The sequence below is a fragment of the Larimichthys crocea genome, chromosome XVIII (assembly GCF_000972845.2).
Source record: "Larimichthys crocea isolate SSNF chromosome XVIII, L_crocea_2.0, whole genome shotgun sequence".
NCBI lineage: Eukaryota > Metazoa > Chordata > Actinopteri > Sciaenidae > Larimichthys > Larimichthys crocea.
Window position 1 is genome coordinate 4,491,759 of NC_040028.1, and position 21,032 is coordinate 4,512,790.

A 21,032-nucleotide genomic window follows, 5' to 3' on the forward strand; every position below is an offset into this window, starting at 1 on the left:
GACGTGTTTTTCCTACACGTCAGATTTAAGCAGCCTAGAACACAAACATTAGGGTACTTTTTTATGCAGATGATTTGTTTCTTTTGAATTAAGTGTGTACAATAAAATGAGCTTCTAAGGCAGATTCACAATAGCTGTTTCTAAAACACTGATTCTGTCATTTCATTATTGTTTGATGCAACACATACTCATGTATAGTAGCTGTCTGCTTTTCAGTATGTCTAGTCCTTGACATGGCAGCTGATATCACAGCTGTCTGTCGTCTCATGTAGCACTGAAGGATGAAGTCCCAAGGTCAGTTTCATTGTCATTCACTTGCATCAGACACACCAAGAGTATGTGTGTGTTCATACAGTGTATGCTTGGACATCTGTGGGAAGGAACTCAGCTGACAGTGAATAAAGATCATAATCATTTTATTTTCATATTAAAACATTGCATAATAATAGAAATATACAAAACATAATAAATCAAACATATATTTTCCTCGTGGTGAGAGTAAATGACTTTGCTTGTTTTAAAGCATATTTATAGAAGCAGCAATGTACAGATGAATCAGTATCAAACAGTAATGACTCATTGACTTACAATGGTTCAGGAGAAATCAGCTGAACAGTCCACATGACTCTACTGTGACAGTGAGGTTATGCTGATTTCTCTCTTTGCTCAGAATTTATGGGAAATGACTTTTCTATCACAGAATTAGAGCAAGGTTCAAAATATAAGTTCCAAATCATGATAAAGGTATGTCGTTACGTCATATTTTGTGCCACAGAACTCCTTTATCATTACAAATTCCTAAAAGAGCCACATCCTGGCTTCTGTTTATTTCCCTCAGCTTGTGCGTCATCTCAGGCGACAGTTCTGACAGGCATGCTGACGTTGTTTTTGGTCTTGGAGATGAATGGTGGAGATTAATAAAAAGATAAAATAATGCCAGCATTGTTATTTGATCACATCATTTCCTTTTCTAAACCTAAAAGTTTCACATATTTCAATGAAAAGATGAATTTCTGTCCGACTGATCCAATGTCCAGTAAATCAATTTCGAACCAATTTGAGAGGGAGGGTAGGTTTGACCTTTCATTAGGGACATATTGAGCGTTTTCTTTCACGTACTAATACTGCAGAGTGAGCGAACACGAGCAGCAGATCAGGGGGGACGCTACAAGCTGACTGTATGTACATGTTTCAAACTGTTGAATGCTAATGTCAGCTGGCTAGCCATGCCTGCACCTGCAGCTTGCAACCCACACTGTTTCCTGTTTTGCCACAAGACACAGGCAAACAGTGGCACAAGTCGGAAACTCCCCATCTGTGGTGCATAATCAGCTCTTAGCTGTGGGCAGTGGACAATCTTGTATCTGAGCCTCATCCACTGACCCCTCTGGCAGATAAACGGTCATTGTACAAGCACGAATCCCCCCCAGAGGCTCCAGCACATTGAACACCCTGTCCCACAGATCCTGCTCCGGATCATACCGCTGCACAATGTCGACCATGCATCTGCTGTTCCAGGAATACCCTCCCACCACATAGATCTGACCGTTAAACACTGTCACACCAACGTCGCTCTGGCCCCGAGGCATTGCTGCCACCACTGTCCATTGGTCTGTCTCTGGGCTGTAGTATTCGCAGCCCAGGACGTCGTCATAATCGCTGCTGCCTCGGAAGTGATTCCCGCCCATGACGTAGAGTCTGTCTCCCACTGTGCACATGCAGTGCAGGCCACGGAGCTCCGTCATGTCAGCTCGTTGGCTCCATGTGTCACTGACAGAATCATAACACCAAAGCTCTTTCTGGAAGGTGTCACGGGTGATGCCACCTGTATGACAAATGAGAACACAACAAATATTATAGCCCATCATAGCATGTTCAAACCCAAAATAATATACAGGTACCAAAATATAATGTAAGTAAAGCAAACATTTCTCTAGGGAAATCTGCATTTTAGGGCTGCGGCTATTTATCCATTATATTGTTGTTGAAGCAACAGATTGTTTCAGAGAATGATTGATTTGGTAAAAATTAAGACAAATACTGAACACAAGCTACCAGGATCCATCAAAATAATATCTTTTTGTTTATATCCAAATATGAATAAACAAATCTATAGATCGGTTACTAGCCACTTGAGCACTAGAGTATTTAGTAGGTTGGTAATGCATGGACAAAGCTGGTTGTCTCAGTCTTGTGGTAAAATATGTGTGCAAGACTGCATCTAATTTTAGCCAGTTTGAATGCATCAAAGCTTAAAATAAATTGAAAATAATGAGACCATGCCCCCACAAATAAGCTTCTATAGAATTGGGATGAGTGAACATGTCTGTGTGGGAGTTTAAGGTAGTGGTCAGGTACTTTCCATAGCTGACTGTAACTCACAAAACCAAGACAGGAACTTAACTTGTGATGAACAGCAACAACTGAATTAATAGGGATGAGTGAACATGTCTGTGAGGGAGTTTGCTCTATCTCATGAAATTACATCACGCAATTACGTGTACTGTGTTTTCAGATAATCTAATCTGTCATTTTTGGTGTCTCATCTCTCTTTATTTTATATTTCTATTTTTAAAATTTCACTACACTCCTACACTTTCATGTTTCGGCTTCCAAGGGTACAATAGCTATCAAGCATTGTCATTTTACAAGCATAATCTAATCAGAGAGCTTGGTGAAGTTTAGCTACCTTTAGCTCGTTGTTTTGGTTTGTTAGGAATACTTATGTTGAGTTTCTGCTGACTGTGTGAATATACCAGGCAGCTGTTTGTGCTAACAAGCCATAACACTTTGATAAGTTAAATGCTCACTGGTTTGCAGTCTGAACCTTTCTCTGAAGTAGTGGTCCACAATCACACAATGCACTACATGTGCTACATAGAGGAAAACAAATTTTCCTGTTACTTTATACCTTTGTTCTTTAGTTTACACTCAAAACTGAATATGTAAATAACCAACACGTTTTGGATTTGAGACTTGTGGGTTTGTTTCACAGTACTGTGCACTTTAACCACAGGTCTGTGCATTTCCTGCTTCTCAGTCCTACATGTGGAACATATATTGCTGCTCTTCTTGTGAGAAACCTATTGTTTCCTGTCCAAGGTTGCTAAGAAACCTGCCTGACATCAGGCTGAGAAAAGCCCATGAGAGTTACTGCTAAACAGGAAGTGGTTTCAAATAGGTCAGCCACATTTTGTGGCCGATAGACAATTCCGATTCTCTTGAATTAAAAGTCTACACTCAAGGATGCCTTACGAGCACCAGTGCCTCCAATGAGTCATGGTTGCCTTGTAAAATGGTTTTCAGTAATTCCACTGTCAATCTAAAGTGTAAAGTTCTGCTGACTCCCTCTCTCCGAGCAAATTTTTAAAAAAGCAGTGGGTAACTGTCTCTGTACGTGTTGTGGTCTCATGGCTATTTAGTTTTGAAAAACAGGAGGTAACGCCGATCAGAGTGACTGACCAAACAATGAGTTTGATGTGTGTTGCAATTAACAACTATACCACTAGTGTCATTAAATCCCACTTTGATAAGGTTAGAGCACCCTTTTAGGCTTTTTTGTGTGTCAAAGTCAGCGCCGGTCCTGGCCACATTTGCGCACTGGGCGCCCGCTCCGCTAACTTGATGAGCGGTATAGAAAATTGGCGAGGTTTTTTTCTTTTTCGGGCGCTCGTGCGCCCCTCACGGGGACTGCGCCCTGGGCGGTCGCCCACATTGCCCATAGCTAAGACCGGTCCTGGTCAAAGTCCTTCTTTTATGTGAAATTTAGTGGCATATCACTTTGGGGAGTGTGCATGGGCAGCACAAAAACTCTCTGCAAATACTGTGTATGAAAGTATTTGGACCCAGAAGTCCCACAGTACACCTGAATCTGGGTGACATGTGAATTACTATTTTATTTTATAAATTTTTTTAGTAAAGAAAATTACCTTTCTTGATTTTGTGAACAAGGACTGTGCTGTAAACGCACATACAAAAAAAACATAAGAGGAGGAGTCAGTTTGTAAGTTTTGTGTACCTTGAACAGTCACGTGGGTTCTTTTACCAAGAAAGCGAATTTACTGGAACTTCGATCCTCTAACCTTTTTGCTTAACCTAACCAGACCACCATCGAAGTAGCAGAGGATAAAATTGTCACACTATATGACTCATTTTTGAACCGGTCATAAGAAGGTGCTGACACACACACACACACACACACACACACACACACACACTCTCTCTCTCTCTCTCTCTCTCTTTCTGTCACTGTCAACAACCCAGTAGACAATTCTGCATGACAATACAAGGCAAACATGTGGCTCTGTGTTCTGTCTTTAAGACTAGAAAGATAAAAAGGTAGTGTGTGTTTAACAATGTTACCTTACCTGAAATGTACATGAGGTCCCCATGAACCGTTCCAGCATGTCCGTAGTGAGGCTCCACCATATTTGTCACAAATGTCCATTCATTTTTCTTTAGGTCGTAGCATTCCACCGTGTCTGATCAACGTGAGATTTGGAGAGATGTTTGAAGTTGAATTATATTTGAGCAAGAGTTATAAGAGGCTAAGATTTGTAGAGAGGCAATGAAAGAATTTGGATTCACATTTTGTCCACTGAAAAAGCTCCCGTAGTAGCATTAAATTCCACTAAAGTACCTGATTGGCAGAAAACAGAAGATAGACACAGGTACAGAATAACTGGTCAACATAGTGGAGCATTAAGCAGCTAAAGAAACAGATATTTCCACCAGGAGTTGGTAGAGACCAAAAACAGAGCTAAAAGAGAAAAACATTGGACTTAAATTCATCAGCCTGCCAGAAACATGATTAAAACGTATGATAATGTTGCTCCATAACCAATGTATGTAAACAAGGATTGTGAATAAGGAACTGTTCGTTAACCACTTTATCATATCAATTTGAAGTGTAACTAAACCTCCAAATTCTACTAGCTCATTTAAAAGGTTTCTATGTGGTACCTGTGTCTTCCGCTTCTGCATTACTAAATTAAATGACGATGAAAATCATGTCTAGCTGTCAGTAGTAAAAGCACTACTGACAGCTGTCGTGGAACAAGAATTTGCAGCTCACCAATCTCTCCTGAGGCATTACGTCCTCCGACTGCAAACAATTTCCCCTTCAGAGTGCTCAGGTGGAAGAAAGTCCTCTTCTCATTCAGTGAAGCAATCTGAAGCCACTTGTCAAAGCGGGGGTCATAGCGGTAGGCACTGTCTATGGCTGTCTTACCCTTGGTGTCGTAAGTACTTTGGCCTGAAAAGTCAAAAGGGATCAGTGTTAGAGAGGTAAATAAAGTGCAGGATAAATTATAACCTGTCAATCAATCAGCAGTTTTTTGGACAACATTCGTTTGTTTCTTAATTCTGAATATCATTTGATCACACTAATTCTTGATGATGCACAATATATCATCACTTCACTGCCCAAATGTTTAATTTATAAATTCAAAATGTGCAAGATGTCTGTCTGTTAGGCCCACATGTTCTATTCACTAAACAAAGTAGAGCTTGCCTTAGGTTATGTTTATGTATGCTAAGAACGTTCTTTTATTAAGCTCCTATTGTTGCATGGACCAAGGTTGACATTTAGGTTTCTCGAAATGGCACTGTGATGTGAATATCGCGTTGAGTGTACAGTGTAAACTGTCCGTGCTCTGACCTCCAACTATGAAGAGGAAGCCGCCTAGAAGAGCCACACCATGCTGATAACGCGGCACATCCATGGGCTTCAGGGCCTTCCAATGGCCGGTGGTTTCATCGTACAGCCTCAGCTCCCGGCTCACCACCAGCTGCTGTCGCATCACACCGCCCAGTGCCAGAATGTGTGTGGCGTCTGAGCGTATTTTTGTCCGCTCAGTTTGCAGAGCCGGCTGCATGAAAGGCATCATCTGGTAGTTGCTGGCCTCCAGCAGGAGGTTCACGCAGGCCGTGTTAGAACGCATCATGGTTTCGTCACCATCTTCATCATCCTGGGAGATCTGAATCAGCTCAGAGGGGCTCATCAGTGGGAAGCGAATATGGCGCATCAAGGCAAAGACAGAGGAGCGCCGATTGGGAGAGTCATGTTCCAGCCATCTCCTAGCAATGTTGTAAAGCTCCATCTCAGAGAAACCCACCAGGGAGTTGCTGGCCAGAGCGTTGGCCATGGTGGTTTCAGAGAGCTGGAGGTAGTGGCCACACTCCACCAACGCTGAAAGGTTCTGGCTCACAAACTCACCTAGATTCCAACAAAGAGGATCAACATTGATAATCATGATCGTCCAGGTTATGTTAGTGTTTGAAGCAAAAGGATTCCACAAATCTTTTGTTTTATTACTGTAAATTATTTATTATTGTACAGATTAAAGAAAGTCACCTATATTCTGCTGAACGTCCTCCAGAAGCAAGTCTGTGGCAATGCGCTCCACCTCCACACAGTTATCAATCGTGAGCTGCATCGAAGAACCACACAGAAAGGGAAATTAATAAAATAAGCTTTGCTCAGAATCACACTCCCTATTTTCACACACAGAGGTCATATGTGTCTTTTATTCTGTACAGTGTAACTGACTCGGAGAGACAGGGCATTAAGATGGAGACTCAGAGGGATCTGACAGCTTAGCGAGGTAAACCTCCAGCTGAATAGCTGAATATATTTTCCATTATTGAAAATTGTGCATTATGATGGGAGTGAACTGAAACAAAAGCCTCTTACCTCATGGCTCAGAAGCTGATTACAGAACCTCAGGACAGGCATGACCTGCAAGAAGTTTGCAGCCTCCAGCGTATCCTGGAGATTACTCAAGTCCAGGCTGACTTTGGATGTGTAAATGAAGTCTATAATGTTCTTTAAACCCAACTTAGTGACCCCATGCAGCTTGATCTCTCTCATCTCCTGCTCCCTCATGCCTCCTGAAGCAAAAGACACGTACAAAGAGACAAAGACAAGGTGAGTGAATGAGTTCGCATAAAGCAGATTTGTCTTGTGCACAGTCAGCAAGACACAAAGACATTGTAAAGTCCGGCTGCAAGTTAACATGAAATGCAAACAGCTGTAATGCAGAAGTGAAAATGCAAGTATTTCCTCTTTACAGTCACTATTTTTGAGTGTTTATCAAAAAAGTGAAAAGGGAGAGTAGTGGCACCCTGAAACAATACTTATGAGGAAAAAATCAAACATAAGCTTCACGGTATCTTAGCAAAGTTAGTTCTGTCAGATCACTTTGCAGAATCACACACACAATGTCTCCTAATGTAGCTACATTAACAGAGGATAAAACATTTACAGTACCAACCTCAGACAAGCTTTTAAGGACCCAAAAATACCAAAACTCTTTGTGACTATCATCGTTTCAAACTTGTAGTTTTGTTACCGTATTTAACCTGATGTTGTGTTTGTGCTATTAACCATGTGAGAGGCGTGCTTCTTTCTGGCATTCTGGTCACTACTTTGGTCCAGACTGAAATATTTAACAAATAAAGGATGGATTGCCATGAAATTTTAACATTCATGGTCCCCAGTGAATGTATCCTACTGATTTCGGTGATGATCTGACATTTCCTCCAGCAACTTGACTCTTCCGAAATGTCTCTGCTACAATTATGTTGCCATGAAATTTAGTTCATACGTTTATGAGCATGTTGCCGTGGTGACAATGAGGTCAATGAAGCCTGACAGATGCGTACATATGTATTACATATACTGTAGTGCTGCTGCACTCACCTGTGAACATTGCCTTGAAATAGTCACTGGATGAAGCCATGATGACTCTGTGGACTGGGAAAGTTTCCTTGCTGTCCCCAGGAACCAAGATGACGTCACATAGAGTCTCATCTGCCCGAAAGGTATTTAAGCCCTGTGTGGAAAAACAATATTTGTCATAAATAACTTGACATGTTGCATCAGTAAATCACTCATATTGTTATAATAATATTGTCCTGTGGTCCTACATGAAGTACCCTTAATTTACAATAGGCAAGAAGGTCAGTGTTGAAAAATGTAGAATGACTTTCTCAGCTTTTGTAGAAGAGTTGTGGTTTACTGCATGTGTGTGTCCCAAAATAAGTTCATATCTCTAATCCACACAGTAAGTTGATAAATCACAAACCTGCAACACAGCTGCTCCATGTTCAGTACTACTGAACACTTTAGACAGTGGCCGAGGGGGAAGTTTTGGCTTTGTGGCTTTGTCTGGGCGTTTAGGTGGCATTTCCATGGGTGGGGGCAGAGGAGCTGGAGCTAGAGCTGGAGCTGGTGGTGGTGCTGGTGGCCAGTCATCTATCAAATCCAAATAGAAAATATGATGAATAAAACAACAAATTGTACTTTAAATATCAAAATGAAAAGTACTTATCATGCAGAATGGCCCCTATCAGTCAGTTGGGAGCAATGAGCACAATTTAATCTGAAGCTCCAGAGAGCCAGTGAGCACACACCTTGTTGAACGGGCGGAGCAGGAGGTCTTTCTGGTTGAGCTGGGGGTCTCGGAGGATCCCTGGACTGATGCCTGCTGCCCAGGCGAGACAATCTGCGGCTCAGCCTCCCTGGCCCGCTGTCATCTCCACTTCCCCTACAGAGGAAAAGGTATATGTGACTTCAGGAGCAGTTCATGCTTTTCTGTGGCATTTTACATCCCCAACAAAGTGTCACTAGAATCTCCTTGCAGTGCAATCTGATTTTGTCACTCCATGTTCAGAGGCTTTCAATATGTTGCTGAGCCTGCATTCAAAACAGCTTCACTGATTTTATATTATAAACATATTATGAACAATCACTTCATAGTAAAGTCAAAATAATCAAATACATCAAATAAGATTTGGCTGGACTAGTAAGTAATATTAGCTGGCTGCTATGTCTTGTGTTGTTGACATTACTTGATGTTTTGCTCTAGTTTTTGATCATACTGTAAGTAATATAATTCTAACAAATACATGCGTTCGTACAACCGTCCATATTTAAAGATACATTTTTTGGCCTTTTTGAGCTTTGTTTGACAGAGACAGATGAAGAGTGACAGGAATGTGGGGAGAGAGAGATGGGGAATGACATGTGGGAAAGAGCCACAGGTCAGATTCGAACCCTGGGCTGCCGCGACAAGGACTGAGCCTTTGCCATGGGGTGGCTGCTCTACCAACTGAGATAAACAACACCCCAAGCTGTCCATATTTACAACAGAGGTTTTGCACTCTGAAATATGAGGCATTAAATCACAGGAATACTAAATTCTATGTCATGTAACACACACAAAAGTTTGATTAACTGTTTTTGGCTCTTTTGTCTCTCATCACTTCCTCTTACTGTATGTGCAAATACCACTTCCTCCAGTTGAGCAGGCAGATGATGACTCGTTACATTGCACACAGTTTACTCTAACCATTTTGATGAAGCATTTGATTAATGGGGTTTGTATCCTGGAAGAAGCCCGTCTCCTCAATGCAGCTCAACTTTAAGAACTTTAAAAATGTAATCTGTTTTTGCTCTGTGACCTAAAAAAGAGGAACCAGTACCAGAAATTTGAAGTAAACCACTTCTCCTCTTCAAACTAATTCCTGTGAAACTACTCACATACAGTAGGTCCAGGTAAATAAATAAATAATAATAATAATAAAAACACTGAATGATTAATAATTACAATTTTAAACGTGCAAATGTCTGGAAAACAAATAACGTTTTATCATTTAAAATTGCATAAAAAAGGTAAAACATACAAATTAAATGAGTCAAATATCTGGATAATTAACTCGATAAGAATTACATGAAGCCAAATGAATTTAAAACACAGGCTTGGAACCTGCTGTCACTTTTAAATGATTAATAGGTCTTGGTTTATGGGAAAGTTCTTAAATTTTCATCAGTTATTCATTCATTTTTTCAATGTGCAATTAGATTTATAATATATACAGGAAACACAATGCTTAAATATTTAGGTTAGCCTTTTTAAAGTACTTAAAAGTCATTTTTAATAAACATAGCATTGGAACTTGGAACATATTGTATACGCATATATTGCATATTTATTACACACTGAAGCCCCCCAAAACACCTTACCCCATTTCATTGGCCTCTTGGGGCTGTGGACTGTTGTTACGCTGATGAGACTTCCTACATGGAGACAAAAGAAGAGCTTTAGTTGACAGAAGATGATTTTATAAGTTACACAGGATTTACAGAAAAAGATTTTCTGAACTATCAAGTGTATGGCTAGAGTCTGATGACTTTTGTGCATTCATTCGTTATTACAGGAGTATCTCTTCTTTAGCAAAATGACTCATCTTTGACTCAATTTATGAAAAATACCTTCCTATTTACTCATGTTTATTTTTTTTGGTTTTGTTTTACAGTAAGTCAAACTCTATGTGTCTTGAGACAACTTAAACTTCACTGAACTTGACTTCAGACCTTTTCTAAATCTTCTAAAAGTCTCAGATCTTTCCCAGCCAAACATCATTCATGCCTATAATATGCATGGATCAAATACTAATAACTGACCACACTCGGGCTTTTTCTCAACTGATGATGAAATGTAAAAGTGAAGACACACTCACTTAAAGAAACAATGTGACTGAAATGATGCACAGTGCTTCACCTTAAATGTACCTTTCTGTACAGTTGACCCAACAGTTGAAACCAGCAGTGCGATGTAACAAAGTGCTGTATGCGAGCACTAACTTGAGCTACTTGTACCTTCTTTTACTTACAACTTTATAGTTCTACTGCACTACGTCGCAGAAGAAAGTACTGTCCTTTTTGCTCCCCCTACTTTTATCAGTAACAAGTTATTTTACCCTTAATGTTCAATGAACTGATGGATAAGTGTTCCTTTACGTGTTGAGGAAATTCTCCTTCTTAACCTAAATAAACTCTTCAAAGCCCCATCTTGGATTTACTGAAAAATTCACTGTCACAATGTTGAAAACAGGTTTTTACTGAGCTCATGAAAAGTTGACTTTAGAGATGTGTAGTTCTCACAGTAGAGAGAAGCTACAAACATATGATGCATTGCTGTAAATTAAACTAACCAACAATCTTAAACATCTACAGCAGTAAAATGCAACATACACATCAATGCAGCAGTAGTATTAATACATAAAGACATCAGATATAATAGTTTTACTGCACAATGAGTACTTTTGATACATTTAGTATGGTTTTGAATGCAGGACTTTTACTCAGTGAAGTACTGCGGTATTAGTATTTTTACTACAGTAAAAGGATCTGAACTCTTCTTTCGTCACTGGTTGAAACAGAGCTGTATGAATGCGCGCACATGAACTTGTGGTACTTTATTGTCATGCACTGTGCCTGCTGGAGCCGGATCTAAAACATATACTTGTCTATGGGTAACCTACCTGGAAGAAATCCTCTTCAGCAGACTGGACCCAAGGCCCCCCTCCAGCCTGTTTGTCTAACCAACCAGAACTGGTTGGAACCCCGAGCAGAAAATGTCTGCTGCACTGCGCCGTCTAGTTGGAGAATTGAAGCATCTGGGTGAGCATCACCGTTTCTTTGCCTTAACCGAGACCTCAGTCACTTCCTGTGCTACTTCTCTTTCTCAGTGCTAAGTCTTGACACTCACACCCCAATGTTTCACTTGTGATACTGAGAGTGAAGTAAGCAAAAAGTTTCACAAGCTTTTTTCAAAGTTTTTGTATTTGGACTAACACGTCCTTGATTATCTGCACGTAGACAGGCTTGATAATCCAAATGATTGAATGTAGGGTCTAAAATTCGATTTATTCTTACATTTCATGCTATTTGTGTCTTTTGTTGTAAGAAAGTTGAAAACATGCAAAGACAATACACAAAATTATCATCTGACCATATAGTCAATCATATAGTTTATAGTTCAGTGTTTTTAGGTGCTTGTATGAATCTTACCTGTAGATGCAACAATGTACCGTTAAATCAGACACAGAACAACACACTCAGTCAGCACCTGAATCTTCTCTGCATTGAGTGTAAAGTCAGGTAACAAAAACAAAAGACAGACTTCTGCTTTGATTGCATCTGTTTTTGTCTGCTAATAAATCCAGAGCAACAGATCTTTGTCACCTCAGCGGTCATTTATTGAACCACAAACACTGGCACCATCTCTCAGTTACATTTTTTCAAATTAAACCAAAGGAAGATAGTTGGTTTCATAAAAAAATGCCTGCATGCCCTCAAAACCAAAAGCAAAAACACTTTCATTAATCACTTGCTCAATCTGCCGCCACCCTCAGCTCTCCCAAAACGCTGCCTCACCCCTGCTCTCTTGTGAATACATACTGAATACCAGTTATTTCAAAGTCATGGAAGCTGCTCTCATGTTTCATGTTTCCTGACATGACAAAGTCACAAGCTCTGAGCTCTTTCAGTATCTTCGTCATGGTGGAGTCTCAGGCTCTTGAGTTGGTTTGACTCAGTACTGAGTTCGGGTCAGTGGCTGCTGTCAGTGCTGCCCTCTGCTGGTCTCTTAGAGTTTAGAGAGCTGAATGAGGTTCCTGTTGATTTCTGCCACGTTTCTGCAACCTGGATCAGATAAAATATATATATATATATTTATATATATATATATATATTGTTGTGTTAGAGAGAATATTGCTGAATGTATTTTGGGATTTTACTTGACCTCACATCTCTCACCTGATAAAGCCATGGACAGACGGAACTCATCATTAAGGATTTGTAGCACTTCCCTCACTCCTTCCTCTCCCTGAATGATCACACATAATTACAATAAAATACTTAAAATAGGTATGAATTTATAATCAGCTTTAACTTTTGAGACATGATGGTTCTCTGCTACTGAAAAACCTTCAATTAATGACTTTTCTACTGCCACAGACAGACTTGTTCAGTGCTTGCAAACTCTGATTCTACGAACATATACAGCAGGGGTATTGATAATTTTGGTTCTGTCAGCTAAAGATATAGTAGATTCAAATCTTTATTTATAAATTTGATTAAGTAGCATAGCAGCTCTAACTCTTTAAATCATATAAACCCTACATCAAGGCCCTAGCTTTCAAAGATAAAGCTCTCAAGGATGGTGGGTTAGTGTGATCTGTACATGTGTGTTGTCGTTTCTACCTTGTATGCAAGGCCCCACACTGCTGGGCGGCCAATGAAAACACATTTGGCGCCCAAGGCCAGTGACTTCAGTACATCACTTCCTGTTCTGATTCCTCCGTCCAGGTAGACCTCGATCCTGCCCTGCACCGTGTCCACGATCTCTGACAGTGCGTCAATCTGTTAACAGTAGAGATGAAGATAAAGCAACATGCAGCTGGCTTTTCATACTGTGCACTCCACCCTGGGTTTGACCCTGCGTGTTACCACAGGCTGAGCAAAACATTTCAAACTTGTGTTAGGAAAGAGGATTACCAAACAGCCTGCTGTGTAACTCTTTTGAGGAACACTGAGGCTACCTCAAAACAAGAACAAGTTGATAGTATGTACAACTTTATCACTGTCAGATACTGCTCAATACCTCTGTCATCAATAAATAAATATAAAACCGAACCCAAGAGTTGGTTAAATTAGCTCCTACTGTACTTGTAGTTTTATTAAGCATACTAGTACTACTACTACTACTACTCGGACATGTGTCACTGCTATTACTATCTCCGATCCCCTTCTACTGTATAAACGTGACATTGGAAACAAAATTATCTTTAATATGATTTAAGAAGCATCATGGTCAGTAAGTACCGAGGCTGGGCCTCCGTCCAGCTGTCTCCCCCCATGGTTTGACACAATGATGCCCTGGACGCCGTGTTCCACGGCCAACTCAGCATCCTCCTTGGTCAGGATCCCCTTGATGATAATAGGCAGACGGGTGATCGACTGCAGCCAGTACACGTCCTTCCAGCTGATGGAAGGGTCCAAGGTGTTGGGCGGTATCCCATACTCCTCCGAGACGCTCGTCTCCTGCTTACAGTGCATGTGGTACACCACAGTAAGTTTCCACTTGATATACAAATGTTCTCTGGACTACTACTGTTGCTTGTACTTTTACTGATCATTCCTGAACTATACTTTGATACTGCTGTTACATGGAGCTTAGATGTTATATATATATGATTTGCAGGCATTTCATAGGTCATCCATGCTATTTCTGATGCACAAATACTTCAGAATATGAAGAACTTTTTTAAATTATTACCAAGATATGTCTTTAAATTTTACGTTGAAAAACTATTTACCTGGAACACTCCATCAAAGTTCTTGACCTTGAGGTGTGGCGGAAGCTTGAACTGGTTGCGGATGTCGTCGCGGCGCTTTCCGGTGTAGGGGACATCCACGGTGAGGACCAGGGCCTTGTAGCCCAGTGCCTCTACTCGGTGTACAATCTGCTCCGAAAGCTTCCGGTCCCGGTACACGTACAGTTGGAACCAGCGGTAACCGTTTGGTGCTGCTGCCACAATCTCCTCCACTGAACAGGTGGAGTAAGTGCTGGTGATGTAGCAGGTGTTAATTGCCTCTGTGGCTGTGAGGCGGAAGTTGAGGAATGAGAAAAACTGAGTTTTTTAACCCTTTATCTATTATGATAACTAAATGATCCTGATCACGAGTCCTCACCTCGAGCTGTGGCCACCTCGCCTTCATGCCAGGCCAGGCAGTGAAAGGCAGTCGGTGCGATACCAACTGGAAAGCTGATTTCTGTCCCCTGCACGGTGGTCCGTGTGTCACTCACTGACACATCTCGCAAGATACGAGGCCTCAGGCGGATCCTGAGGGTGAAGGACAGATGACCATGTTAAGACCAGCTAAAGAAGTGAAGAGGTAGGAGTGGGTGGCACTCATAAAATCCTCTATGATCTATATGTATCTTTACTTTACTGACTTTCCAGTGAGCCAACATGCAGTACAGCAGCACCCTGACCTGAATGGAACTGAACCTTCATTAGTATCATTGGTAACACCTGTGTGTTGACCTTATTATTATTCGTCCAAATGAAAAAAAAAAAGAAAAAAAAAAAGGTCTGGTCTCATAGCTGACCTTTGTGTATTGGTTGTTACTGTGTCCGATATCAGACCTAAGTGTGTTTAAAGAACATGACTTGCTCTACTCTGACTCTGATTGGCTAGTACTGGTTGCCTTTGTTGGTTTCAGTTGGTTAGATTTAGGTATGAAGAGACATGACATTGGTCATGGTAAGAATATCAGGGTCAGAGTGGGCAGGGAAAAAGGCAAAGGGAGTGCCGCCATAATATATCAGGGTCTAGTTTCAGGGCTTATGAATTAGGTGATATTAAAATAGCGTAGACTTGCGTTGTTGCTGATACCTAATCCAAGATTTTAAACTGTATCGGAGGTATTTCTGCACAACCATAAACCAAATCAAACTGTTGACAAAGCATTAATATTAATATCCAGTACTGTCAAATAAAGTCATTCTTTTAGGAGAAACACCATGCTGTTTTTGCTGGACAAGTCATATTTCTGTGAATATAAAGAGACAGAACACTCTGGGATTTTCCCAAAGCTATGACTTGAGATCATCTTTCCAAGACACAGCCCGATCTTTATTCCTGCAGGGGAATGTTTCTAACCTGACCCCAAGTGCACCGGCACACAAACTCCTAGTAACAGGCTTGTTGTAGCAAAAACATATATGTATAGAACCAACCCAGCAGTCTATCGGTCTTTATGGAGACATTAGGGAAGTGGAGAGGAATGCACAAGAAGAAAAAAATCAGGACGTGTATCTTTGTCCCATTGGTAATGCAACTTTCAAAACTTTTCTTTTTCACCACAGGGGGTCGGAGGAACCATGCAGCTGTTCTTAACAATCTGGGCAAAAAAAAAAAACCCTGCCTGTTAATGATTATAAGGAATCACAACCACATACACTGTACTGTAGAAAAAACAAATCAGTCAGAGTACTCAGAAGTCCACAAGTCCACAAAAGCTTTGCATTATAGCCTTTGAACAGCCCATGTCCTCATATGATCTGAAGTATTAAAACTGTCAGCCCCCCAATGGTGATTTTTATGTAATCCAGCATATTGGTTTGAGTTTAGGTTGGTTTACACTGTTCTGTATCACCACACAATGTCTGTAGGCATAACTGTGAGGAGAAATACTCTCTGTGCTGTTTGCAGATGAAGACTGCCGTGTTTGGTGAAGGTATGTATTTGAGATGACCTTGAATGTCTGGGTAAACTTGTGTTTTTCCTACTGTACCTTTTGTAAGCCAGTAGATTGTCATCCCTGGTGCAGCATTCGTCTGCTCCAGCTGCATAATAATCCCAGGTGGCTTTTGAGAGATGCTCCTTTGCATACTCCTCAAAGTCTGTCAGGCATACCATAGTCATCTCTGCACAGCGTCCTCGCTCTCTGTGTGGGAACAGAGATCATCAGTTTTCAATTTGACATTTATTGATAGGCATGAACAATACAAAAACACAACAGGAAGGACATAATCAAACATCATTACATATTCAATAAAACTAATTTCAAGTCATTTCATGCTTAAACACTGCTGACTTATGTAAAACATAATTATTTATGTCCAGTCTTTAAGTCTTTACCACAACCAGCCGCATTCTCACATTTTTATCCATCCACTGTCATCTGGAAACTGGATTTTTTGCTTTGCGTGTGAGAAATAGCCACAGGCACCAACAGCAAAGAGGCACTTCGAGCTCAAAATGGGGGAAAAAAAAAAATCTACATCCAAGATCTCACAGCTTCGAGACTTACCACAAACGACTGATCTTTCATAAACAAAATCCCTCATTCGCACATGACACAGCCTTCATGAAGGACTCGAGTTGCAACATCGCTGCACAGATCGAAGCTACCCTCCTATCAGCAAAAGGAGAGCAGTCACGTAGTCAAGTTTCCTGACGTTGACACGTGTTAAGTTAAGTGACTGTTTTACTATTTGGTTTAAAACAGTGATGTATCCTTGTGCCTGTGTCAGTCCTCGTGTCCGCATGGTTGCTTTTGTGCCGGTCAGGATTGTGTGTGTGTGACCCGAGGCCGACCCTTACTCTTATTGTGTTTACACGCACTGGAAATGTGCTGATGGTGACTCCAACTATAGTGAGGACAACAGGCGTCTGACACAGTGCTCTGTGGTCCAGATAGTACAGACAGTAGTAACTTACACATGGGCATACGCGTTTACAGTCTGTGTGCACAGGCCTACACGGTAACACATACTGTACATACTAACACTGCTGCTGTCATTGGAAAACCCGGTAACCTCTCTCAATCGGATCTCTTTCAATCTCACGGAGGAATAAATAAACAGTTAATCATTAACCACAGGTCCTCTCCTGCAGATAGAGAAACTGCTACACACAACAGCTGGAGAACACTTAGTCAGGACTACCTAGTACTACTGTAAAAATGTAAAAATACTTATATTTATGAGACAAAAGTACATGTTTCTTATGATACACCGTACAAGTATAGAGAGTATAGAGTTCCATTTAGTGCAGCAGAACCTTTCCAGTGAGCCAACACACCTGAACTGAACACAACCTTAATTAGCATCATGTGTAACACCTGTGTTTACACTATTTCATGTCAAAATGGCTTAAAATGGCTCGTCTTAAAAACAACCAATAGAATCATTTTATTCAGCATTTAGACCACCAAGGAGTGGATGTAGATGTCCGTTGGATTTTTAAAAAATTCATGTCAAATGTTTCTTACGTTTCTTATGATATGCTGTGAAGTACAGCGGAAGTATAAATTAGCAACAAATGGAAATTAAATACAAGAAATTCTAAAGAGAGGACATGTATTACGTTTGACAGGGGACAGTTTATGGACAAATATGAAATAGTGGGGTAAACACAGGTGGTGTTGTGACACTAATTAAGGTTCAGCCAACACACCTGAACTGAACACAACCTTAATTAGCATCACCTGAAACACCTGTGTGTACTATTTCATGTCAAAATGGCTGCTGTGAGAAATGTCTAATAACAGAGTAACTATTTGTTAAGCCTCTCAGGCTTAAATAATGAGGTAAATTAATAAATATGATATTTTTTATTATTCATTCAGCTTTTAGACCAATAGTTATTAAACGAATATTTAGTTTCTTCTTTTTTTTATGGAAAACATTCAGATTAACAGACCATTTAATCAGGGCTTGGAGTACACAAAGGACTTTATCAGACCTGTATGAACCTTTTTGTCTACCAAGGTGCTTACGAGCTGACCTGCAAACCGCTGGCGTTTATTTGACGGGGAAATTGTCTCGTTAAACTACAGATATTACAGATATTACAGATACATGTATTACAGGTGACTGCTTCTCTCAGCCGGACACGGTCGCAGGTGAGAGATACAACAAGTCCTCATAGTTAGCTCGGGACATTAAGTTAAAGAGGGCATTAAGTTGAAAAGTCTAAATAAAGTTTATTTCTTGTCTGTCATCTAAACTTCGCTCCGGCTGCTCAACAGGTAGCCTACCTGTTACGAGCTGTTCAAGTGAGGCCGTGTGAGGCTCTTATTAATAACAGTCCAGCCTGGAAAACTATCGTGTGTTTTGTTTTCTTTCTTCCCTTCCTGTCAGTCGCTCCTCTCACGCATGCTCACACGAACTTTAAAGCCGTCATCGTCTGGGATAGTCAATATCAGCTGACCTCATCAGATGGCCACATCTGTCCAATAACACAGCGGCACTCCTTCATTATTAGCTCACCATAATAAGATAAGACAAGACATACTTTAATAAATTCACTTGTTGCATTCATCTCGCAGCTGTCTTTTAAAACGTGCCTCTCTCTCTGTCCTCGGTACAGCGCTGAAACACAAAACCTCACTACTTCAAATGGCAGTTGCCTAGCAACCGCGAGTCATTAAACTCGACTTTAACTACTGGCCCGTGTCGAAAACACAACCTCAGTTACAGTTTAAGTATGAAGAAAACAAATTAACTTTACTGTTCTTTATTAACAGGCACTCGGTGGACCTGCATCTTCGGGAAAACATAATAAAGAGTACTATGTATCCTAGGATCAAATATGTTACTTGGGCTGTCTTATAATTATCCAAAATTAGTTTTGAGTCAGCTTTGAGTCAGACCATAAAGAAGAACAATTTTGTTCATAATTTAAGTCAGTAGAAATGGTACAAAATTAGCATCATTATAAATTGAATTTTTGTGAATAAGGTTTTATACTTTAATATCAAATAGTTCAGTTTACATAAAATCAAACATGCCGGTAATCAATAACAACTGTAAGTTAGAGTTTACTATTACAAATAATGCCTCTGTTTGACTAGAGTCATTATTGTATGACTAAAAATTAGGTCATCGTTCAAGCAAATCAGCCATGGGGCATTTTCACCACTCACAAATTAACTGATAATAATCCACAAATTACTTGGAAAAAAAAAGGTAAATGAATGGGTACTCTACCATTTAAAAAAAAAATTAAACTCAGTATCATTTGTAACAAGGTATATAAAAACAAAGAACAGAACACTAACAGTATATCCTTTTGAATGACTGCTGAATACTACTTCTGTGTAGTTTCTACTTTCTGAACATGCAGACAGTGAAGAGACGAAAACTTTCTGTCACGTTTACCTCTGTTCACTTCAGTACTCACCGATTACAAATGTTCATTCTCTCTCAGCAGAACTTCTTTTTCTCCTGACAGACTCATAACCTGCAAACAGTCCGACAACCAAAACACAATGTACCATGTCAGCCACTGACAATACACATGCCACTTCTAGAGTACTATAACCACAACGACTCTTACTAACCTTTTACTGACACTGCTACTACCACCATGAATCTTACACCACAAATAGTGACCACTATTACTACAGCTACAACACTGCTGCTGTCCATACTGATGATACTACAACATCTGATAATAATTTAGCTTCTGCTACTACTTCTTTATGACTTATATTATACTACTTATTTACTATATTATACTTATTATATTACTACTGTTATTTATTATCAATACTGCTTCAGTCTCATGAATATTAAAATCAACAGTCCAACCACTATCAACATCATTTTTAGATTTATTTATAGTGCAAATATATATATGTATATATATATATATATGCAGAAGAGAAAACATAAATATGTGTGTCCCGGGTCATCAGACAGGAACCTCCTGGACGATCATAAATCAAGCTTCAAACTATGGAAACATTTTGTCAAAAATATTTGTCCTTTGTTCGTCCTATTTGATCTGAAAAAATCACAGTGTTATTTTATCATACAACCTTAAAAATAAACTATTAAAATTAAATAATCATGGTGAAGTCATAGAGGAAACTTTTACCGACTGGACCTATGATCAAAGTCTTCCCAGAATTTAGTGTATATCTAGTAATCCAGAAGTAATAAACAAATAAATAATAAATAAAATATTATTAAGCTGCCACTGTAACTTCAAGAACTTTTTGCATTTAGTTCTGCAAAGAAGAGCAAATGCACTTATTGTATCACAAATCATTTTTTTAAGTGTATGCCACAAACTGATTTTGTTAAGTCTTAAGTCTTATTATTATTATTATTATTATTATTATTATTATTATTATTATTATTATTATTATTATTATTATTATTATTATTACTACCTATGACTTTTACTGAAACTGGCAATAGTAGTATTATAGTTACAACATTAACACTGATACAGTACTTTATTAATGATCTCTGTATTTGCCTAGATGCTTGTTTCTTTTTAGTGAACAAAGTGTCTTTTATCAGACGTAGTACAATAGTGCATACACACACACCCTGATGCCCTCGAACCTTTCTAGTAGAAAACAGCACAGTACAAGCTTTCAGCTCTGAACACTTGGGGGCAGTGCAATACTGAATCAAAGTCCATTCTTGAAGCTCCATTCAACCTTTGTGCAGCAGGTAAACACAGGCAGACATTCATACGATGCACCGCACGTGTCAGTGCTGCACACTACACACACTCTCGTGTCTCTATAGAAAAGCTACGAATGACCTCTGATGTCACACCTGCCGCAAAGACAATGTCACACTACACACTGTACACACCTGCATCCTCATCTGCTTTGTGAGGTACTGAATACTTCAAGTCAGTTTTATTT

General features: G+C 39.8%; 2 protein-coding genes across 6 annotated transcripts; both read right to left on the bottom strand.

Annotated features, from left to right (window-relative positions):
- Positions 1-399: 399 nt before the first annotated feature.
- Positions 400-11,600, bottom strand: LOC104921489 (kelch-like protein 9). The gene is made up of 11 exons (XM_019275557.2): positions 11,329-11,600; positions 10,028-10,081; positions 8,416-8,549; positions 8,088-8,257; positions 7,703-7,835; positions 6,695-6,891; positions 6,356-6,431; positions 5,660-6,217; positions 5,075-5,254; positions 4,368-4,481; positions 400-1,825 (listed from the first exon to the last, which is right to left on the bottom strand). The coding sequence occupies exons 2-11, from the start codon at positions 10,030-10,032 to the stop codon at positions 1,329-1,331; spliced, it is 2,064 nt and encodes a 687-aa protein (XP_019131102.2). The 5' UTR covers positions 10,033-10,081; positions 11,329-11,600; the 3' UTR covers positions 400-1,328.
- A 421-nt stretch (positions 11,601-12,021) lies between these two features.
- Positions 12,022-18,771, bottom strand: hao2 (hydroxyacid oxidase 2 (long chain)). Of its 5 annotated transcripts, none has more exons than XM_027291055.1 (8): positions 18,659-18,771; positions 16,152-16,304; positions 14,543-14,694; positions 14,167-14,450; positions 13,673-13,894; positions 13,052-13,210; positions 12,605-12,674; positions 12,022-12,490 (listed from the first exon to the last, which is right to left on the bottom strand). In XM_027291055.1, the coding sequence occupies exons 1-8, from the start codon at positions 18,679-18,681 to the stop codon at positions 12,435-12,437; spliced, it is 1,119 nt and encodes a 372-aa protein (XP_027146856.1). In that variant the 5' UTR covers positions 18,682-18,771; the 3' UTR covers positions 12,022-12,434. The 5 variants fall into 5 exon arrangements, with proteins under 5 accessions (XP_027146856.1, XP_027146857.1, XP_010732336.1 ...); XM_027291056.1 differs by having other exon boundaries at positions 13,673-13,891; positions 18,659-18,770; XM_010734034.3 differs by lacking the exon at positions 18,659-18,771 and adding an exon at positions 18,402-18,573.
- Positions 18,772-21,032: the final 2,261 nt, after the last annotated feature.